The sequence below is a fragment of the Mustela putorius genome, unplaced genomic scaffold (assembly GCF_011764305.1).
Source record: "Mustela putorius furo isolate JIRA1106 unplaced genomic scaffold, ASM1176430v1.1 tig00003867_pilon_pilon_pilon, whole genome shotgun sequence".
NCBI classification, from domain to species: Eukaryota; Metazoa; Chordata; class Mammalia; order Carnivora; family Mustelidae; genus Mustela; species Mustela putorius.
The window spans coordinates 16,540,629-16,556,455 of NW_025422019.1; the positions used below are offsets into that span (position 1 = coordinate 16,540,629).

The following is a 15,827-nucleotide window of genomic DNA, read 5'->3' on the forward strand; positions in this document are numbered from 1 at the left end:
TTTTTAAGCTTTCCAGGAATAGGAAAGAGTTAACATAGAATAACAAAGGGCTGTTTTTTTCTAGGCTTTCTTTAGAGACATGACCCATAGCCCCACTTTACACTCCAGTGGAAGACCTCCCCAAAGGGCTCTGAGAACTCTCAGTATGGAATGGTTTCCCTCTTTTTATCCCTGCACTTAAGCTGTATACAGTTATCTATTACAACATATGCATAATTTTACCTCATTCAGCCTTAATAAATATTAAATGCAAGAATAAATGAAAGAGTTAGAGAGGAGAAGGGAGTTGGGGGAAATTGGAAGGGGAGGTGAACCATGAGAGACTATGGACTCTGAAAAACAATCTGAGGGTTTTGAAGGGGCGGGGCGTGGGAGGTCGGGGTACCAGGTGGTGGGTATTATAGAAGGATTGCATGGAGCACTGGGTGTGGTGCAAAAATAATGAATACTGTTATGCTGAAAATAAAAAATAAATTTTTAAAAAAAGACAAAAAAAAAGAATAAATGAAAGAAAAAGGCAATGGAAAAAATAACATGTATGAAGAATAGACTTTTTCTCTGACTTAAAAGTAAAGGTGAAACTTCCCCCACAACTTTTCAACATGTTAAATTTTCATGAACAAGCCAATTGATCAATACTGTTTAAAGACATCAAGGTAAATAACTGAATGAAAAGCAAAAGTTTTAAAATTGGTTCCTTCTGGGGAAGTAATGATAAGGTGAGTCAGTGATTACTGTTCTTTAACAACACTTTGTACTATTTGATTTTTAACCATGTTCTACTTGATTTTTTACTGTATCTTTTTAAAAAAAGATTTATTTATTTGAGAGAGAAAGAGAGTGTTTGCATGAGCAGGAGGAGCAAAGGAACAGGGAGAGAGAATTTCAAACATGTTGAGTGCAGAGCCCCATGCAGGGCTCAGTCCCATGACCATGAGATCACTACCTAAGCAAAATCCAAAAGTTGAACAATCAACCAACCACACCACCCAGGCACTCCATTTTTTTCCTATGTATATCTTGAAAGAAAAAAAAAAAGAAATATTTCAAAGCAAAGATTAACCGATTTTGGACCTGCTGTAATTCAAAAGCACCCAGTAGTACATCTGACCTCGTGAGGTTTAGTACAGTCTTTTTTTTATTTTTTAATTTAGTGCCCAGAGTCCCGATTACCAAAGAGTTGTTGATCCAAAGCCAAGTTGACAAATAAACAGAATTCTGAACTTTAATAAGGCACTTCCAGTGGACTTAGATTGAGCCGACTAAGCTTACTGACTGGTGCCAGAAAGTAGCTGTAAAGAGACTCTGTAAATCAATTAACTCCATTGTTTTTATGGAGATCGCTTGGTACCAAAACTTCTTTCTTTGCATGCTTCTCTGATCCTGTGGAGATGAAAATTGACATCCATAGTCATATTCTACCAAAAGAATGGCCAGATCTAAAAAAGGTAATGGTGATTAATCTGATGAATTATTTCTGGATCTTCTCCAGGGTTTCTCATTGCTTCTACTACAGATCTGTTTATTCTTTGGGGAATTAGATGTTAAGTTTCTCTGCTCTAGGTGTGATTTAAAATTATTTGGTAGCTCTGATTTCCCAGTTTTTTAAAAATTAGCTTTATATTTATTTTCAAAGAATATTGATCAAAGAAATAAGTGCCTTCTCAAAATCCCCTTTTCTTCTCAAATGAAGCAGTCTTTAAAATTTCTGGACAATTTAAGTCAGGCAGTTTTACTTCCATTTAAATCACATATTCAGCTGCTGGGAAGATACGTGCCAACTACAGAATTTAAAGTTACAGTTTCAAGCAAAAGACTATTAAAAAATGGAATATGATAGGCTTCCAAGACTTCTAAAACACATCTCCTTTCCAAAATGTTTAAAATAAGTTTTAGAAGCACTAAGAGATAGCTTTGTGGAATTTTTTAAAAGTCTATTTTAGGACACTGTCTGAAACCTTTCCTTTTGATGTTCTTTAAGCTGTAAATCCTTGTTATGAACTAGAGAGTAGGAACATCAAAAAACCCTAGAGAAAATGACATGAAGCCTTTGTACAATGAGTGTCTTTTTCTCTGTTTCTCAAAAGAGGGAAATTTCCTTTTGTCATTAAGAACTTTTGAATGAATACTAAAAGAAGGAGGTGGGGAACATGAAGAAATGTATAACTGGTTTGAGCTTTATTCAGGCTAAGTATCAGGTTTTACCTAATCTTCTCTCTAGTATTTTCATGCCACTAATAATGTTTCATCTTTTTTATCCCAAGTGAGGAAAAATGAATTAACACAAACTCTAATTAAAATACAGTTTATTATGCAAGTAAGTGAAACTGTTTTCTTTTCATAAATGTCTCCTAGAAGAACGTTAATCTTGTTTCTTTCTCCACTGGTACTTTAGGTAAGGTGAATGAATAGTAGACATTGTCATTTGAAAAATACATATGATGCTGAACCATCTTAAAAGTGTTTCCTGGTGTAGCAGGTAGTAAAAACTAACTGCACTAGCTAACCCCTGCAGGAGTCTAAGGGCCTTCATGGGACATTGCTGCTCTAAATGTTATTATACTCATCGTGTTTTATTAAAGTGTAAACCCCACTTTACAAGGTTAGTGATGAAGACCCAGAGCAGCCTAAAAATGTGCCCCCTCTTTGCTAAAGGGAGAAAACTTTCTACCTACTATCTACCTAGAGTCACAAATCCACCTCCCCTCGTCTGCCTCCCACCCAGAAGCTTGCCTCCAATTTGAGCAGAGAAGTTGTCGTCAAGAGCTGACAATTTCTAGGTGCCCCCACCCAATGAAGGGCCCTGAAGGCATTGTTGAAACTGGTTAAGAAGCCAAAAGATGCAGAGATTAGGGAGGCTATAACCATAAATATGTGCCCTGGAGACCTCCCAACCACATGCTCTGCTGGCTCTTTTTGCCCCTTCTCCTTTTTTTTTTTTTCTTTTTTTTAAGATTTACTTATTTATTTGAGGCAGGCAAGGGGCAGCAGGAGATGAGAGAGAGTCTCAGGCAGATTCCACACTCAGTGTGGAGCCTGATGAGGGGCTTGATCTCACAACTCTGAGATCACGACCTGAGCTGAAACCAAGAATCAGACACTTAAGTGAATGAGCCATCCAGGCAACCCCCCCTCCCTTCTCCTTCTTAACCTCTAGCTGTCGCCTAAAAAGAGGGGAGGGGCATTCAGTTTATGTCCCAGTAAACCAGGGTTCTATCTAGTAGTCTCATTTGCTGCAGATGACTGATAAGCTTAATAATATTGATGATATAATGATAGTAATAATAACCATTATACTCTTAAACTGCCAGGGAGCAAGATACATATGTATTAGATTCACATAAAAATCATGTAAATTGCAGATAGGATTTATATTATTAACCTTGCTGGACAGATGAGTATCCAAGACACAGAAAGGAGCCTCTAATCCCAGAGCTATGTGGGACCATGGTGGCCCCTCTGCAGCATTACCACTGCAACCACCTTGATAGAGCTTGCGCAGGAGACTATCACTTCTATGAGGGATGTTTCTGCTTCCCTCTGTCCCCCACTGTCTCCCTCCACACCAGCCTGTTCCCCAACTCCCCACATTCGTGTAAACCCACTGAGAGCCTCATCACAGGGTCACTGGAACCTAACTTCAACCCACAGGTCAAGTAAGTGGATTTGTTATGTGGTAAAGTCTTCATTTGATTGCAAGCAAACCAGTGATGAAAAAAAAAAAAAAAAACAGCTGAAAAACAGTTTGTTTTCAAACTGGGAGTGAGATAAAAATGGGACTCTTCTTCCTCTCACCCCATTACCAGTACATATAGCCAGAATAATGTAAGCATTAAAGTGACCTGAGTCCTTGGTGTTCATATGGTTCAGTAATTACAGCAGATTTTCCTTTATCTTCAAATTGTTTCTCAAGGGATAAAATATTATTTCAAAACATCAATCTCTGATCTTTTCTCACCATTTTCCCAAACTTTCCAATAAAAGAATGAGAAGGAGAAGCCAGTTTTGTTTCAGAAGATGAAGCCCCATTGGAAGAACTAACATGTTTTCCAACCTGCCTTTCCTTATTAAACATTAATGAACACACCTCAATAACCTTGACCTCCTAATGCAGTGAAGAAACAGATAAGTAGAGTCAAAATGCCTGGGTTGATATTTAACTAATGATTATTAACAACTGGGATCTGAGAAATCTTTTCATTTTCACTTGCTAATAACCATTTTATTCAGACTTAACAGTTAAGATCCGTAGGGGGAAAATCTATCTCAGGTGTAAAGAGCAGATGCAGGGAGCACTTGATTAAATTGTGTTTCTGATGCATCAGGACCCCTACTCTCTGCTCTCAGAAAGAGGAGGATGGTGGCCCAAGGAACCATGGTGAACATTGTTTTAGGTTGATCCGTGATGAGATTATTCATAACAATGATGATAATAAGGTCTTGGCTCTTTCCTTCAGTAAGAATTTACAGACCACCTACTGTGTCCCCAATAGTAAGATTTGCAAAGATTCTTCCAGTTTTAAATGGGTTTGAAAAATGCTGGCCAGTAACAAATATATATTTACATATTTTTTTCATTAGCAATGATTTAATTGTACTTGATCACTGTCAGATTTTAGGAAATAAAATTCCAGACATAATCTGACTTTTAAGCAACCCCTCTGAGGAAATAGATATCTGGTATCATCATACAGGAAGTTCCTTATTCACCTCATGAAGTGTGATGTCCCAAGACATTAAAAATGCCTTTCAGTTCATCTATCTCTAATTGATATAAATCTATTTCAGAAACATATCTCTTGTATGTAGAACTGAATTCCCTTGATTTTTTTAGTTTGTTTTTTATTGTCATGACCTTAAATACCTATGGTCATTGTCAGTCAAATATTTTCAGACTGTAAATGCCCCTTGGCATATGCTCTCACCAAAACTATTTTCAAGGTCATAAATTTCAGATCCCAGGCTTGATTCAACCTAGGATGATAGCTGCAGAACTATGTAGAACCCAGACTTGCAGCAGTTGCCCTAAATAGGTTAGGCCTTTCCAGGGGGGTTAGAAGAAACACAAAGTGGTCAAATTTTGTGCTTTCCAAGAAAGAGGAAGGAGGAACACAGGGTGACAAAAGCTCCTTCTTTCAGAGCACTCTTTAATGTCTGGAGCTAGAGTATGCCTTCTTCTACCACCTAAGGATAAAATAGGCTGCCACCACTATGCTACGTCTAATGCCACCCCTGGCTGCCGCCACCACCACCACCAAGCTTACTAACATTACTGCTACCACCTCACAACCTCTACCATTGCCACCACCACTTCCATCCCTACAAATACCACAACCATCACTATCACCCCCACTACTTCCATCATTACCAATGCCAATGTCATCATCATCATAATCATTGTTAGCATTGATGAGGCCCTTTCTATAAGCCAGGTCTGGCATCAGTAGCTCTCTATGAATTTTATCTCAATTAAATTCCTATAAAATGCTATGTTACAGCTAAATATGAAGCACAAAATGTAGCCTCACTTGACACATAAGGAAAGAGTGACTTTGAGATGCTAAGTTACTCCAACAAAATTCAGAATCTTGTAAGTGGTTGGTCATATGTGACAAGATCCCTTTGTTCTGCCTCCCCCTGCCTCTCTGCCCTTCCTCCAAGAGAATACATCTTTAACCTGCTAACTTATGGGCTAAAGATCCTTAGCAAATTAAGAATAAGTAAGAAAGAGAGAGAGGAAAGAAAGAATAGAGAAGGAAACAAGGAAACAAAACTTTTTCTTCTACAGTAAAGTAAAATTTCAGTGACAATTTCCCAATTCAAGAGAAAGTTTATTGACTTTAAAGTGTAACTGGTTGAGGCCATATGCCACCTCCTCCACCAATATAAATCTCTCATCAGCTTTATCCAGGAGAAGATGGAGGTGGAGAGCACGAGGGAATTAAATGCATGAAAGGAGAAGAGTGGGGTGGTGGGATACAAAAGAGAGACTTGGTACAAAGAAGAGAATCCAGGCCCCTGATGGACAGTTTCCTTTGCATGCCCAGGCTACTACTCCAGGTCCTATGGTGTCATTTAGGAAGGGGGCAGGTTGATTTTTCAGAGCTAACATGATTATTTGGAAGTAGAACTCAAGAACAGACCTTATGTCAAGGTAGAACAAAGCTGGTACAGAATTTACAAAATCTTAAATCTTTCTTGGGGTGGCCCCAGTCACAGACACAGAGACATACAAACAGCCCTGTGCTGCAGGCCTAGACCTTCCCTCTCAGTCTGGAGGTGAGAGGGTAGCTCGGAAAAGAAACCTGCCAAGGACTGACTCCCTCAAGACAACTTCCCTATAACATGACATGAAAATGAATCACTGTTAGCTGGTTTCATCCAACTATAATAAGCAAGAAGGTGAGCTGATATTCAGCTTCTCTACCCAACACTACTGACAACTGCTTTTGATAAGCTCTTCATATCACTGTTTCTGGCCCCTCATCTTCCCTTCTTCCATCACACGGTGGGAGTCACTGTTCTGAAGCCAGGAAATGCTGAACATTGGAAGTTCTGACCCCAGACTATCTTTTCAATCTCCCTCCATAGATACCACCCGACTCAAGTTGGTGGCCAGTACCCTCCTACAGGCTCCCAGAGAGCTTGTGTGTTACTCGGCCACAGCACGTCTCACATACCATTACCCTTCAATACTTGACAGCCCACCCCCACATGTTCAAGACTGGAAGTGTCCTTCATTTTCTCTGCCCTAGTAAGGCTGGTCATGGGTGGGATTCTCTGAGAATTTGAAGAATGAATGAACAAAAGGAGATTTGAAAACCTCTAGTTATGTGAGTCATATATACCTATGTTCTCAGGCAGACTTTGAAAACTTCTTACGCATGATCTCAAGAAGAAATATATTTTATATTGTGACTCAGTTCATTCGTGTATATATAATGGAAACGTCTAATGAAACTAATAACACATGGGAAACATTCTAATGTATTATTCTATTCTATTCTGTTCTGTTCTGTTCTCTTCCACTCTGCTTCATTCCATTCCATTTCATTCCTATTTTAACATGGGTTTTCCAAGAAGCAGACCCTGAAACAAAGATTCAAATGCAAGTAGTTTACTTTGGAGGTGATCTCAGAAACACCAGGAGAGAAGAGAAATGAGACAGGGAAAGCAAGTCAACCAATGAAAGTGTACAATGTGTGCCTCATCTCAGACTTATCATGTCCAAGTGGTGGGGAAACCAGGGTATTCAATGTATATAAATATAGGCATCCTCAGTCACTGGTTGAGGGATATGGAGGCAGGGGGTCAGGAATGGGGACATTAATCTCCTGAGATTTCTGACCTTCTAGAAGGACTGCATAAAAGCTAGCTTCAGTAGGAATAGGGAAGTCCTTGTCAAAGAAACGCAGGGGCTGGCAGGTGTAGGAGAGCTGGTGTGTACAGGAGTGTTAAAAAGAGGGAAAATAGGTAGAAAGCTGGCAGCATTCATTACATAAATTATTTTGGCTTTTAGGATGTCTGGGTCACCATCCACTAAACTGATTTCATGATCTACTAATGGGCACCTCATGGTTTGAAGAGCAGTGTTAACATTCTAAGATGGTATTTCTTAAAGAGTAGACTTTATAGTCCACATACTTCTGGTGGTCTGTGAAAAGATTTTAGATAGTGCATGAACAAGTATTTTTTAATGTTAATCCTCACTTAAAAATTGCAAACTAGTGTCTGATATCTGGTGCAGAACACATAAACAACTCTCAAAACTCAGTAATAAGAAGACAAATAACCCAGTTAAGAAAAAAAAAATACTAGACAAAAATGTTCACAGATATTTCACCAAAGAAAATATGGCAAATGAGTATTTGAAAAGCTTTTCTAGTTATTAGAGAAATACAAATAAGACCACAATGGTATAACACTACACACCTACTGAAGTGGCTTTATTAAGAAAACTGACAATACTACATGCAGGTGAGGGTGTGGAACAACTGGAATTCTCATACTTTGTTGCTGGGCATACAGACTGCTACAGCCACTTTAGCCACAGTTTCTAAGTGGCAGTTTCTCATGAAGCAATTCTGCTCCTGGATATTGACCTAAAAAAAATTAAAATATATTTCTACACAAAGAACTGTCTTCAAATGTTTATAGCAACTTATTCATAATAGCAGATAAGTAGAAAAACAAAATGTCTACCAAGTGTCCCTAGAATGGGATACTACTCATCTCTAAAAAAGGACTGAACTACTGACACATTCAACAACATGGATGGATCTCAACTATATTACTAAATGAAAACAAATCCGCTCATAAAGGATGTATAATGTATGGTTTAACTTAAACAATATTTTGGAAAAAAGTGAAACTTACAAACTGAGAAATCAAACCAGTGGCTGTAAGAGGCTGAGGACAAGAATGAGTCAAGTGTTGACTGTGAAAGAGCATTATTTTATATTTCAGGGTGATGAAAGACTCTATTTTCTTTTTTTTTAAAGATTTTTATTTATTTGTTAGAGAGAGAGAGAGAGATACAGAGCGCAAGCACAGGCAGACAGAGTGGCAGGCTAGAGGCAGAGGGAGAAGCAGGCTCCCTGCCGAGCAAGGAGCCCGATGTGGGACTCGATCCCAGGATGCTGGGATCTTGACCTGAGCCGAAGGCAGCCGCTTAACCAACTGAGCCACCCAGGCGCCCCTGACTCTATTTTCATTTTGATTGCAATGTGGGATTGCATGGAACATACACTTACAAAGATCTAATTTTACCATATGTAAATTATACCTCAACAAACCCAACTTTAAAAAAAAATTGCAACCTAGGTAAAATAAGCACTTCTATGACATAGAATTTTCCTCTGAAATAAATATATTTGAGGGAAAAAAATGAATTGATTTAACTACCAATAAAGTATGTGATACATAGGTGTACAGGGAGAAAAAGGGAAAGTGATGCCTGGTAGGATGGAACTCAGCATCTTTTGCCCCAGAGATGCTCCTTTATTGCAGTCCTTCCTGTTTTGTTCTTCCAGTCTAACTGTGCTTCTCCCCCACAGAGATTTGGCTATGGAGGCTGGGTGCAGCTCCAACACCACAGCAAGGTGAGTTTTCCCCAAATTGTGAATGTGCTTTAGACAGGGACATCCTGAGCCTGAGATGTTCTTGCAGGTGGGCCTCCAGGGAGCTCAACTCATGTCCTCTTATTGACTTTGTAATAAGCAAGGAAGCAGTACTGAGTTTCTCAAAATTACTAGGAAAAATGAGGGTGACTTCAAAGAGCTGTATTTAAGAAGAGAAAATTGCAATTTGAGAAACCATTAAGAAATCTTTTTTTTTTTCCTACCCTAGAACCAATTTTAGCATTTATTGTTCTGCCTCAAGAAAGTGACCTGGGCTCTTTCCACAGGTTATTACAGTATATTAATGCCAACCAAATAAATGGCACAGTTTAGGTTTGTGCACAAGCTGGAGAAATTAAACACTGGAGACAAAGAGGAGAAAAGCCACTTTTATTAAAGGTTGAGTCTGGTAAGAGAAAAAGCAAGAGGAGGAAAGCCTGGGGCAAAGCATTCTGTAAGTAGTGAGGCCTGTGCATGAGCTGAAGTCTAGAGCTACACAGATGCATCTCATGCTCTGTCAGAGGCATCTCATGCTCTCATGGAGTTAAGGTCACATTCCTGAGCTTCCAGCTAAATGTAGACAGAGCATGGAAGCACACCCTAGAGGACGCATGGTCTGGGAAAGCACAATTACCATGCGTAGGGGTGACTTGGAAGAAATGCAAATTTGGGGGTATCACCCCAGACCTGCCATCTCAGGAATTCTGAGGGTCAGGCCAGCAATCTGTGTTTGAACAAGCCTCTGGTGATTCTGACGCTCACTCAAATCTGAGAACCTTGGGGTCATACATTCATTTACTCACTTAATGATTTATATTGACACCTATTTTGTGTCAGGCCCACCAATCCTAGCACCAGGAGTAACCTACTGACCCAGAAAGAAATACTCTGGGGCAGTTCGCTCTCACCTCCACTAAAGAGGGCCCACTAAGTGCTGCTATAGACACGGTGCTACACTTTTCCCATTAAAAGTGCTAGTTCCTAGGGGAGCTGGTGATGTCAGTTGGCCTTAAATCTCCCCAAGGGAGAGTACATTCTGAGTAGAGCTGATTACAAGGCTATTAAGAAGTCCACAGGAATGGACAGACAGGTCTCATTTGTAACCTTGATACTGTATTTGAATGGCTTTCATTTCATTTTGTTTTCATGTCAAGAGATTGCATAAACACTAAATCTCCAAAAGAAAATAGGAATGAAAATATTTCATATCTACTACCTACATATCTCCAGCAAAACTGTACAGAATTTAATAGAACAAAACAGTGACAATCTATTTCTCTCTCTCTCAAAAACAAAACAAATGAACATGCAAAAGAACCGAATATGTATTTTTCATAATTAGAATGGTCAGAGATTACAGCCACTGGAAAAACAACAGGCAAATATATATGAATATAGAAATTAGGCTAAGCAATGAGAAAATCCAGTATTTGGAGCTGAAATTTCTTTTTGTTCTCCTACATTCCTTTGAATAAATAGCTTGTGGCCCCCAAGACTGATTTGCCTCAGAGATTCCTGTCCTCAGAAAAATCTTTCCAAAACATTTCTTTGGTCTGCCATTTGTTTCTCTTTTTAACCTTTGGCTTTTCAGTGCCCTTGGAATGAACCAAGAAGTATTTGTTTGCCACAGGAAAGCTTTGTTCAGAACTAAAAAACACCATTTATCCTTGGTTGAGTGGTGATAAAAGTATAGGTAGCAAGCCAGGTTGTGTAGCCTTTCGGGAGCCGTTTAGGGTGGTGAAAAAATACCTAGGAGCATTTCAGAGGGTAGACATAGGGTCCTTTTCAAATCCATGGGTCAGATGAATCTAGAAACATGCTACTGAGTGGTTTCCAGGCCTTTGGGAATACAAATACAGACATGCACACATGTGCACATAAACACGTGCCTGTGCATGCATATACACAAACACATCATTTCCATCCAATTAGCATTTTTCACACACTAGTCTGTGTGATCTCATCAGGTTGCTGCTCTCAAAATGATTTCCCTCAGATAGAAAAACCTACCCAGATTTTCACCTGTGTCCCAAGCACAGGACCTTCCATCCCTACAGAGCTGGGGTGCATCATCTTCCCAGTGTGGATGCGTTCTCCATCCTGGAAACTACTAAAACCCCCATGCTATTGGAATTTTTATGGAGGTTTTCTCATGAAGGCATATTCAATTATTAACTCTATTTCTAGCCCTTCTTCCTTCCCTGGAGAACTGGTAGGGGACTGAAAATGCCAAGCTTCTAATCATGGCTTGGTCTTTCTGATGACCAGCCCCATCCAAGAGCCATCCAGGGGTTTACTCAGAGTCAGTCACATCAATAGAACAAAAGAGGGGTGCCTGGGTGGCTTACTGGGTTAAAGCCTCTGCCTTTGACTCAGGTCATTATCCCAGGGTCCTGGGATCGAGCCCCACATTGGGTTCTCTGATTGGCGGAGAGCCTGCTTCCTCCTCTTTCTGCCCACTTCTCTGCCTGCTTGTGATCTCTGTGTGTCAAATAAATAAAATCTTTTTAAAAAAATAGAACAAAAGATGCTACTAGTGCTCTTACCCACTTAGGAACTCACAAGGGTTTTAGCAATCCTATGTCAGAGGACTAAAGACCAAATATTAAAGTAAGAGATGCTCCTAGTAACTAACTCTCAACAAAGTAGGCAGAGATGGAACATACTTCAACATCATAATAGCCACATATGAAAGACCAACAGCTAATATCATCCTCAATGGGGAAAAACTGAGAGCTTGTCCTCTATGGTCAGGAACAAGACAGGGATATCCACTCTCACCATTACTCTCTAACATAGTACTAGAAGTCTTAGCCACAGCAATTAGATAACAAAAAGAAATAAAATGTTTTAAATAGGCAAGGAAGAAGTCAAACTTTCACTATTTGCAGATGACATGATACTCTATGTAGAAAACCCAAAGACTCCACCAAAAAAATTGCTAGAACTAATACATGAATTCAGCAAAGTCCCAGGATATAAAATCATTGTGCAGAAATCTGTTGCATTTCTACATACCAATAATGAAGCAGCAGAAAAAGAAATCAAGGAATTGATCCAATTTACAATTGTACCAATAGCAATAAGATACCTAGGGAAAAACCTAGCCAAAGAAGTAAAAGATCCATATGCTGAAAACTATAGAACACTTATGAAAGAAATTGAAGAGGATATAAAGAAATGGGAAAAAATTCCATGCTCATGGGTAGGAATAACAAACACTGTTAAAATGTCCATACCACCTAAAACAATCTACACATTTAATGCAATCCTTATCAAAATACCACCAGCATTTTTCACAGAGCTAGGATAAACCAACCTCAAATTTGTATGGAACCACAAAAGACCCCAAAATAGTCAAAGCAATCCTGAAAAAGAAAAGCAAAGCAGGAAGCATCACAATTCCAGACTTCAAGCTATAGTACAAAGGTGTAGTCATCAACATAGTATGATACTGAGCACAAAAACAGGCACATAGGTCAATAGAACAGAATAGAAAACCCAGAAATTGACCCACAGTTGTATGGACAACTAATTTTTGATGAAGTAGGAAAGAATAGGCAATGGAAAAAAAAACAGTTTCTTCAACAAATGGTGTTGGAAAACGATTGCCACATGTAGAAAAGTGAAACTGGGCCATTTTTTTTTACACAATACACAAAAATAAATTCAAAATGGATGAAAGACCTAAATGTGAGACAGGAATCCATCAAAATCCTAGAAGGCAGCAACCTCTTTGACCTTAGCTATAGCAACTTCTTACTAGACACATTGCCAGAGACAAAGGAAACAAAAGCAAAAATGAACTCTAGGAGCTTCATCAAGATAAAAGGCTTTTGCACAGTGAAGGAAACAACCAACAAAACTAAAATGCAGCCTACAGAATGGGAAGAGATATTTGCAAATGACATATCTGATAAAGGGTTAGTATCTAAAAGTTAGAAAGAGCTTATCAAACTCAACACCCAAAAAACTTCCCAAATAATCCAGTTAAGAAATTGGCAGGAGACATCAACAGACATTTTTCCAAAGACATCAAGATAACTAACAGACACATGAAAAGATGTTCAACATCACTCATTACCAGGGAAATGCAGATCAAAACCACAGTGAGATACCACCTCACACCTGTCAGAATGGCTAAAATTAACAACACAGGAAACAACAGATGTTGGAGAGGATACGGAGGAAGGGGACTCCTTTTGCACTGCTGGTGGGAATGCAAACTGGTGCAGCCACTTTGGAAAACAGTATGGAGGTTCCTCAAAAAGTAAAAACTAGAACTATCCTACAACTCAGCAATTGCACTACTAGGTATTTACCCAAAGGATACAAAAATACAGATTTGAAGGGGTATATGCACCACCGTGTTTATAGCAGCATTACAACAATAGCCAAACTATGGAGAGAGCCCAGATGTCCATCAACTGATAAATGGATAAAAAAGATGTGGTATAATATACACAATGGAATATGACTCAGCCATCAAAAATAATGAAATCTTGCCATTTGCAATGATGTGGATGGAGCTAGAGTATATTATGCTAAGAAAAATAAGCCAGTCAGAGAAAGAACAATATCCCATGGTTTCACTCATATGTGAAATTTAGGAAACAAAACAGATGTATATGTGGGAAGAGGAGAGAGAAGGATGAAGGGGGAGGCAAACCATAAGAGATGCTTAACAACAGAGAACAAACTGAAGGTTGATGGAGGGAGGTTGGTGGAGGATGGACTAAATGAGTGATAGGTATTATGGAGGGCACTTGTTATGTTGAGCACTGGGTGTTGTATGTAAGTGATGAATCACTAAATTCTACTCCTGAAACCAATATTACACTATACGTTAACAAACTAGAATTTAAATAAAAATTTGGAAAAGAAAAAAAGAGAAACTCCTAGTGTTCTTATCACTTAGGAAATTTTACAAGGGTTTTAGGAGAAATGTGCCAGGAACCAGAGGCAGAGACCAATATATATATATATATATATATATTATCTATTATTTCACACTCCATCACTAGGGAACCAGGGAGACACCCAAACGGGTAAAGAACACACAGATAGCAATAATTTTGTGCTAACAGAGCAAAAGAGACAAAAAAATACTAAGGGACTTCAGGAGAGGTGGAAAGCCAATGCACAGGGCTATTTTCATGAAAGAATCTCAGTGTTTGAGAATATGGGCTGCAACAGAACAGTGAGTCATATCAATGCAGTGGGTTAGAGCAGCTTAAAAAATTAAATAGATTACAAAAGAGAATAGCAGAATACATTCGTGGTAAGAGTAAATATTGTTTCATGAAACTTTTGTCTCAGTCTGTACCTGTATAAATAGATACACAGGGGTGTAACGTATCACAATGCAAAATACCTTTCTTAATGTGGTATCATGGCCAATACTGATTAAAGTCCTCCTCCAATGCCCTCATTTCATGTTTTTATTTTTAAGGTTAATTTTTCATTACATAAGTAATATTTGAATAAACTTTCCTTTTAAAATTTAGGCTTTTGGAGATAAAGCTATAGTTAATTCCCATGGATCAGCACTCCTTATCCTCAAAAGTAATTCTTATCAGGGTGCCTGGCTGGCTTAGTTGGTAGAACATTCAACTCTTGATCTCAGTTAATGAGTTTGAGGACCCACGTCAAGTATAGAGATTACTTAAAAATAAAATCTTTTTTAAAAAGTAATTTCTTTTTTTTATTGTGTTATGTTAGTCACTATAAAATACATCATTAGTTTCTGATACAGTGTTCCAAGATTCATTGTTTATTTACAACACCCAGTGCTCCATTCTATTAACAGTTTGGTGGGTATCTTTCCAGACCTTTTCCCATTATTTTATTTACATTACATGTACCTATAGAAACATATAGTATTATGTAACATAATGACAAACAAATGACACTAAAGACAAAGGGCTGATATCCAAGATCTAGAAAAAACTTCCCTAACTCAATACTCGAAAAACAGATAAGTCAAAAAATGGGCAGAAGACATGAACAGGCACTTCTGCAATGAAAACATACAAATGGCTAGCAGACACATGAAAAAATGTTCATCATCATTAGCATCATGGAAATTCAAATCAAAACCACATTGAGATACCATCTTACACTAGTTAGAACAGCAAAGATTAACAGGTAAGAAACATCAAGTGTTGGAGAGAATGTGGAGAAAGGGGAATCTCTTACAGTTTTGGTGGTGGAATGCAAGTTGGTACAGCTACTTTGGAAAACAATGTGGAGAATTCTCAAAAAGTTAAAAATAGAGCTACCCTATGACTCCGCAATTGCACTACTGGGTACTTACCCCAAAGATACAGATGTAGAGAAAAGAAGGGCCATAAGTATCCCAATGTTCATAGCAACAATGTCCACAATACCCAAACTGTGGAAAGAGCCAAGATGCCTTCAGAAGATGAATGGAAGATGTGGTCCATATATACAATGGAATATTACTCAGCCATCAGAAAGGATGAATACCCAAATTTTGCATCAACATCGATGGGACTGGAGGAGATTATGCTGAGTGAAATAAGTCAAGCAGAGAAAGTCAATTATCATATGGTTTTACTTACTTGTGGAACATAAGGAATAACACGGAGGACAGTAGGAGAAAACGAAAAGTGAAGGGGGGGGTCAGAAGGGGAGACGAACCATGAGAGACTGTGGACTCCAAGAAACAAACTGAGGGTTTTAGAG

At 38.6% G+C, this 15,827-nt stretch overlaps 1 protein-coding gene across 1 annotated transcript in view; it reads left to right on the forward strand.

The window, feature by feature from the left end:
- The first annotated feature begins 1,231 nt into the window (after window positions 1-1,231).
- ACMSD (aminocarboxymuconate semialdehyde decarboxylase) overlaps window positions 1,232-15,827 on the forward strand; it is a 104,851-nt gene continuing 90,255 nt past the window's right edge. Inside the window, exons 1-2 of the mRNA XM_045066543.1 lie at window positions 1,232-1,448; window positions 9,057-9,101. Coding sequence (XP_044922478.1) covers window positions 1,392-1,448; window positions 9,057-9,101 — 102 coding nt within the window. The 5' untranslated portion in view covers window positions 1,232-1,391. The remainder of the gene's footprint in view (window positions 1,449-9,056; window positions 9,102-15,827) is intronic.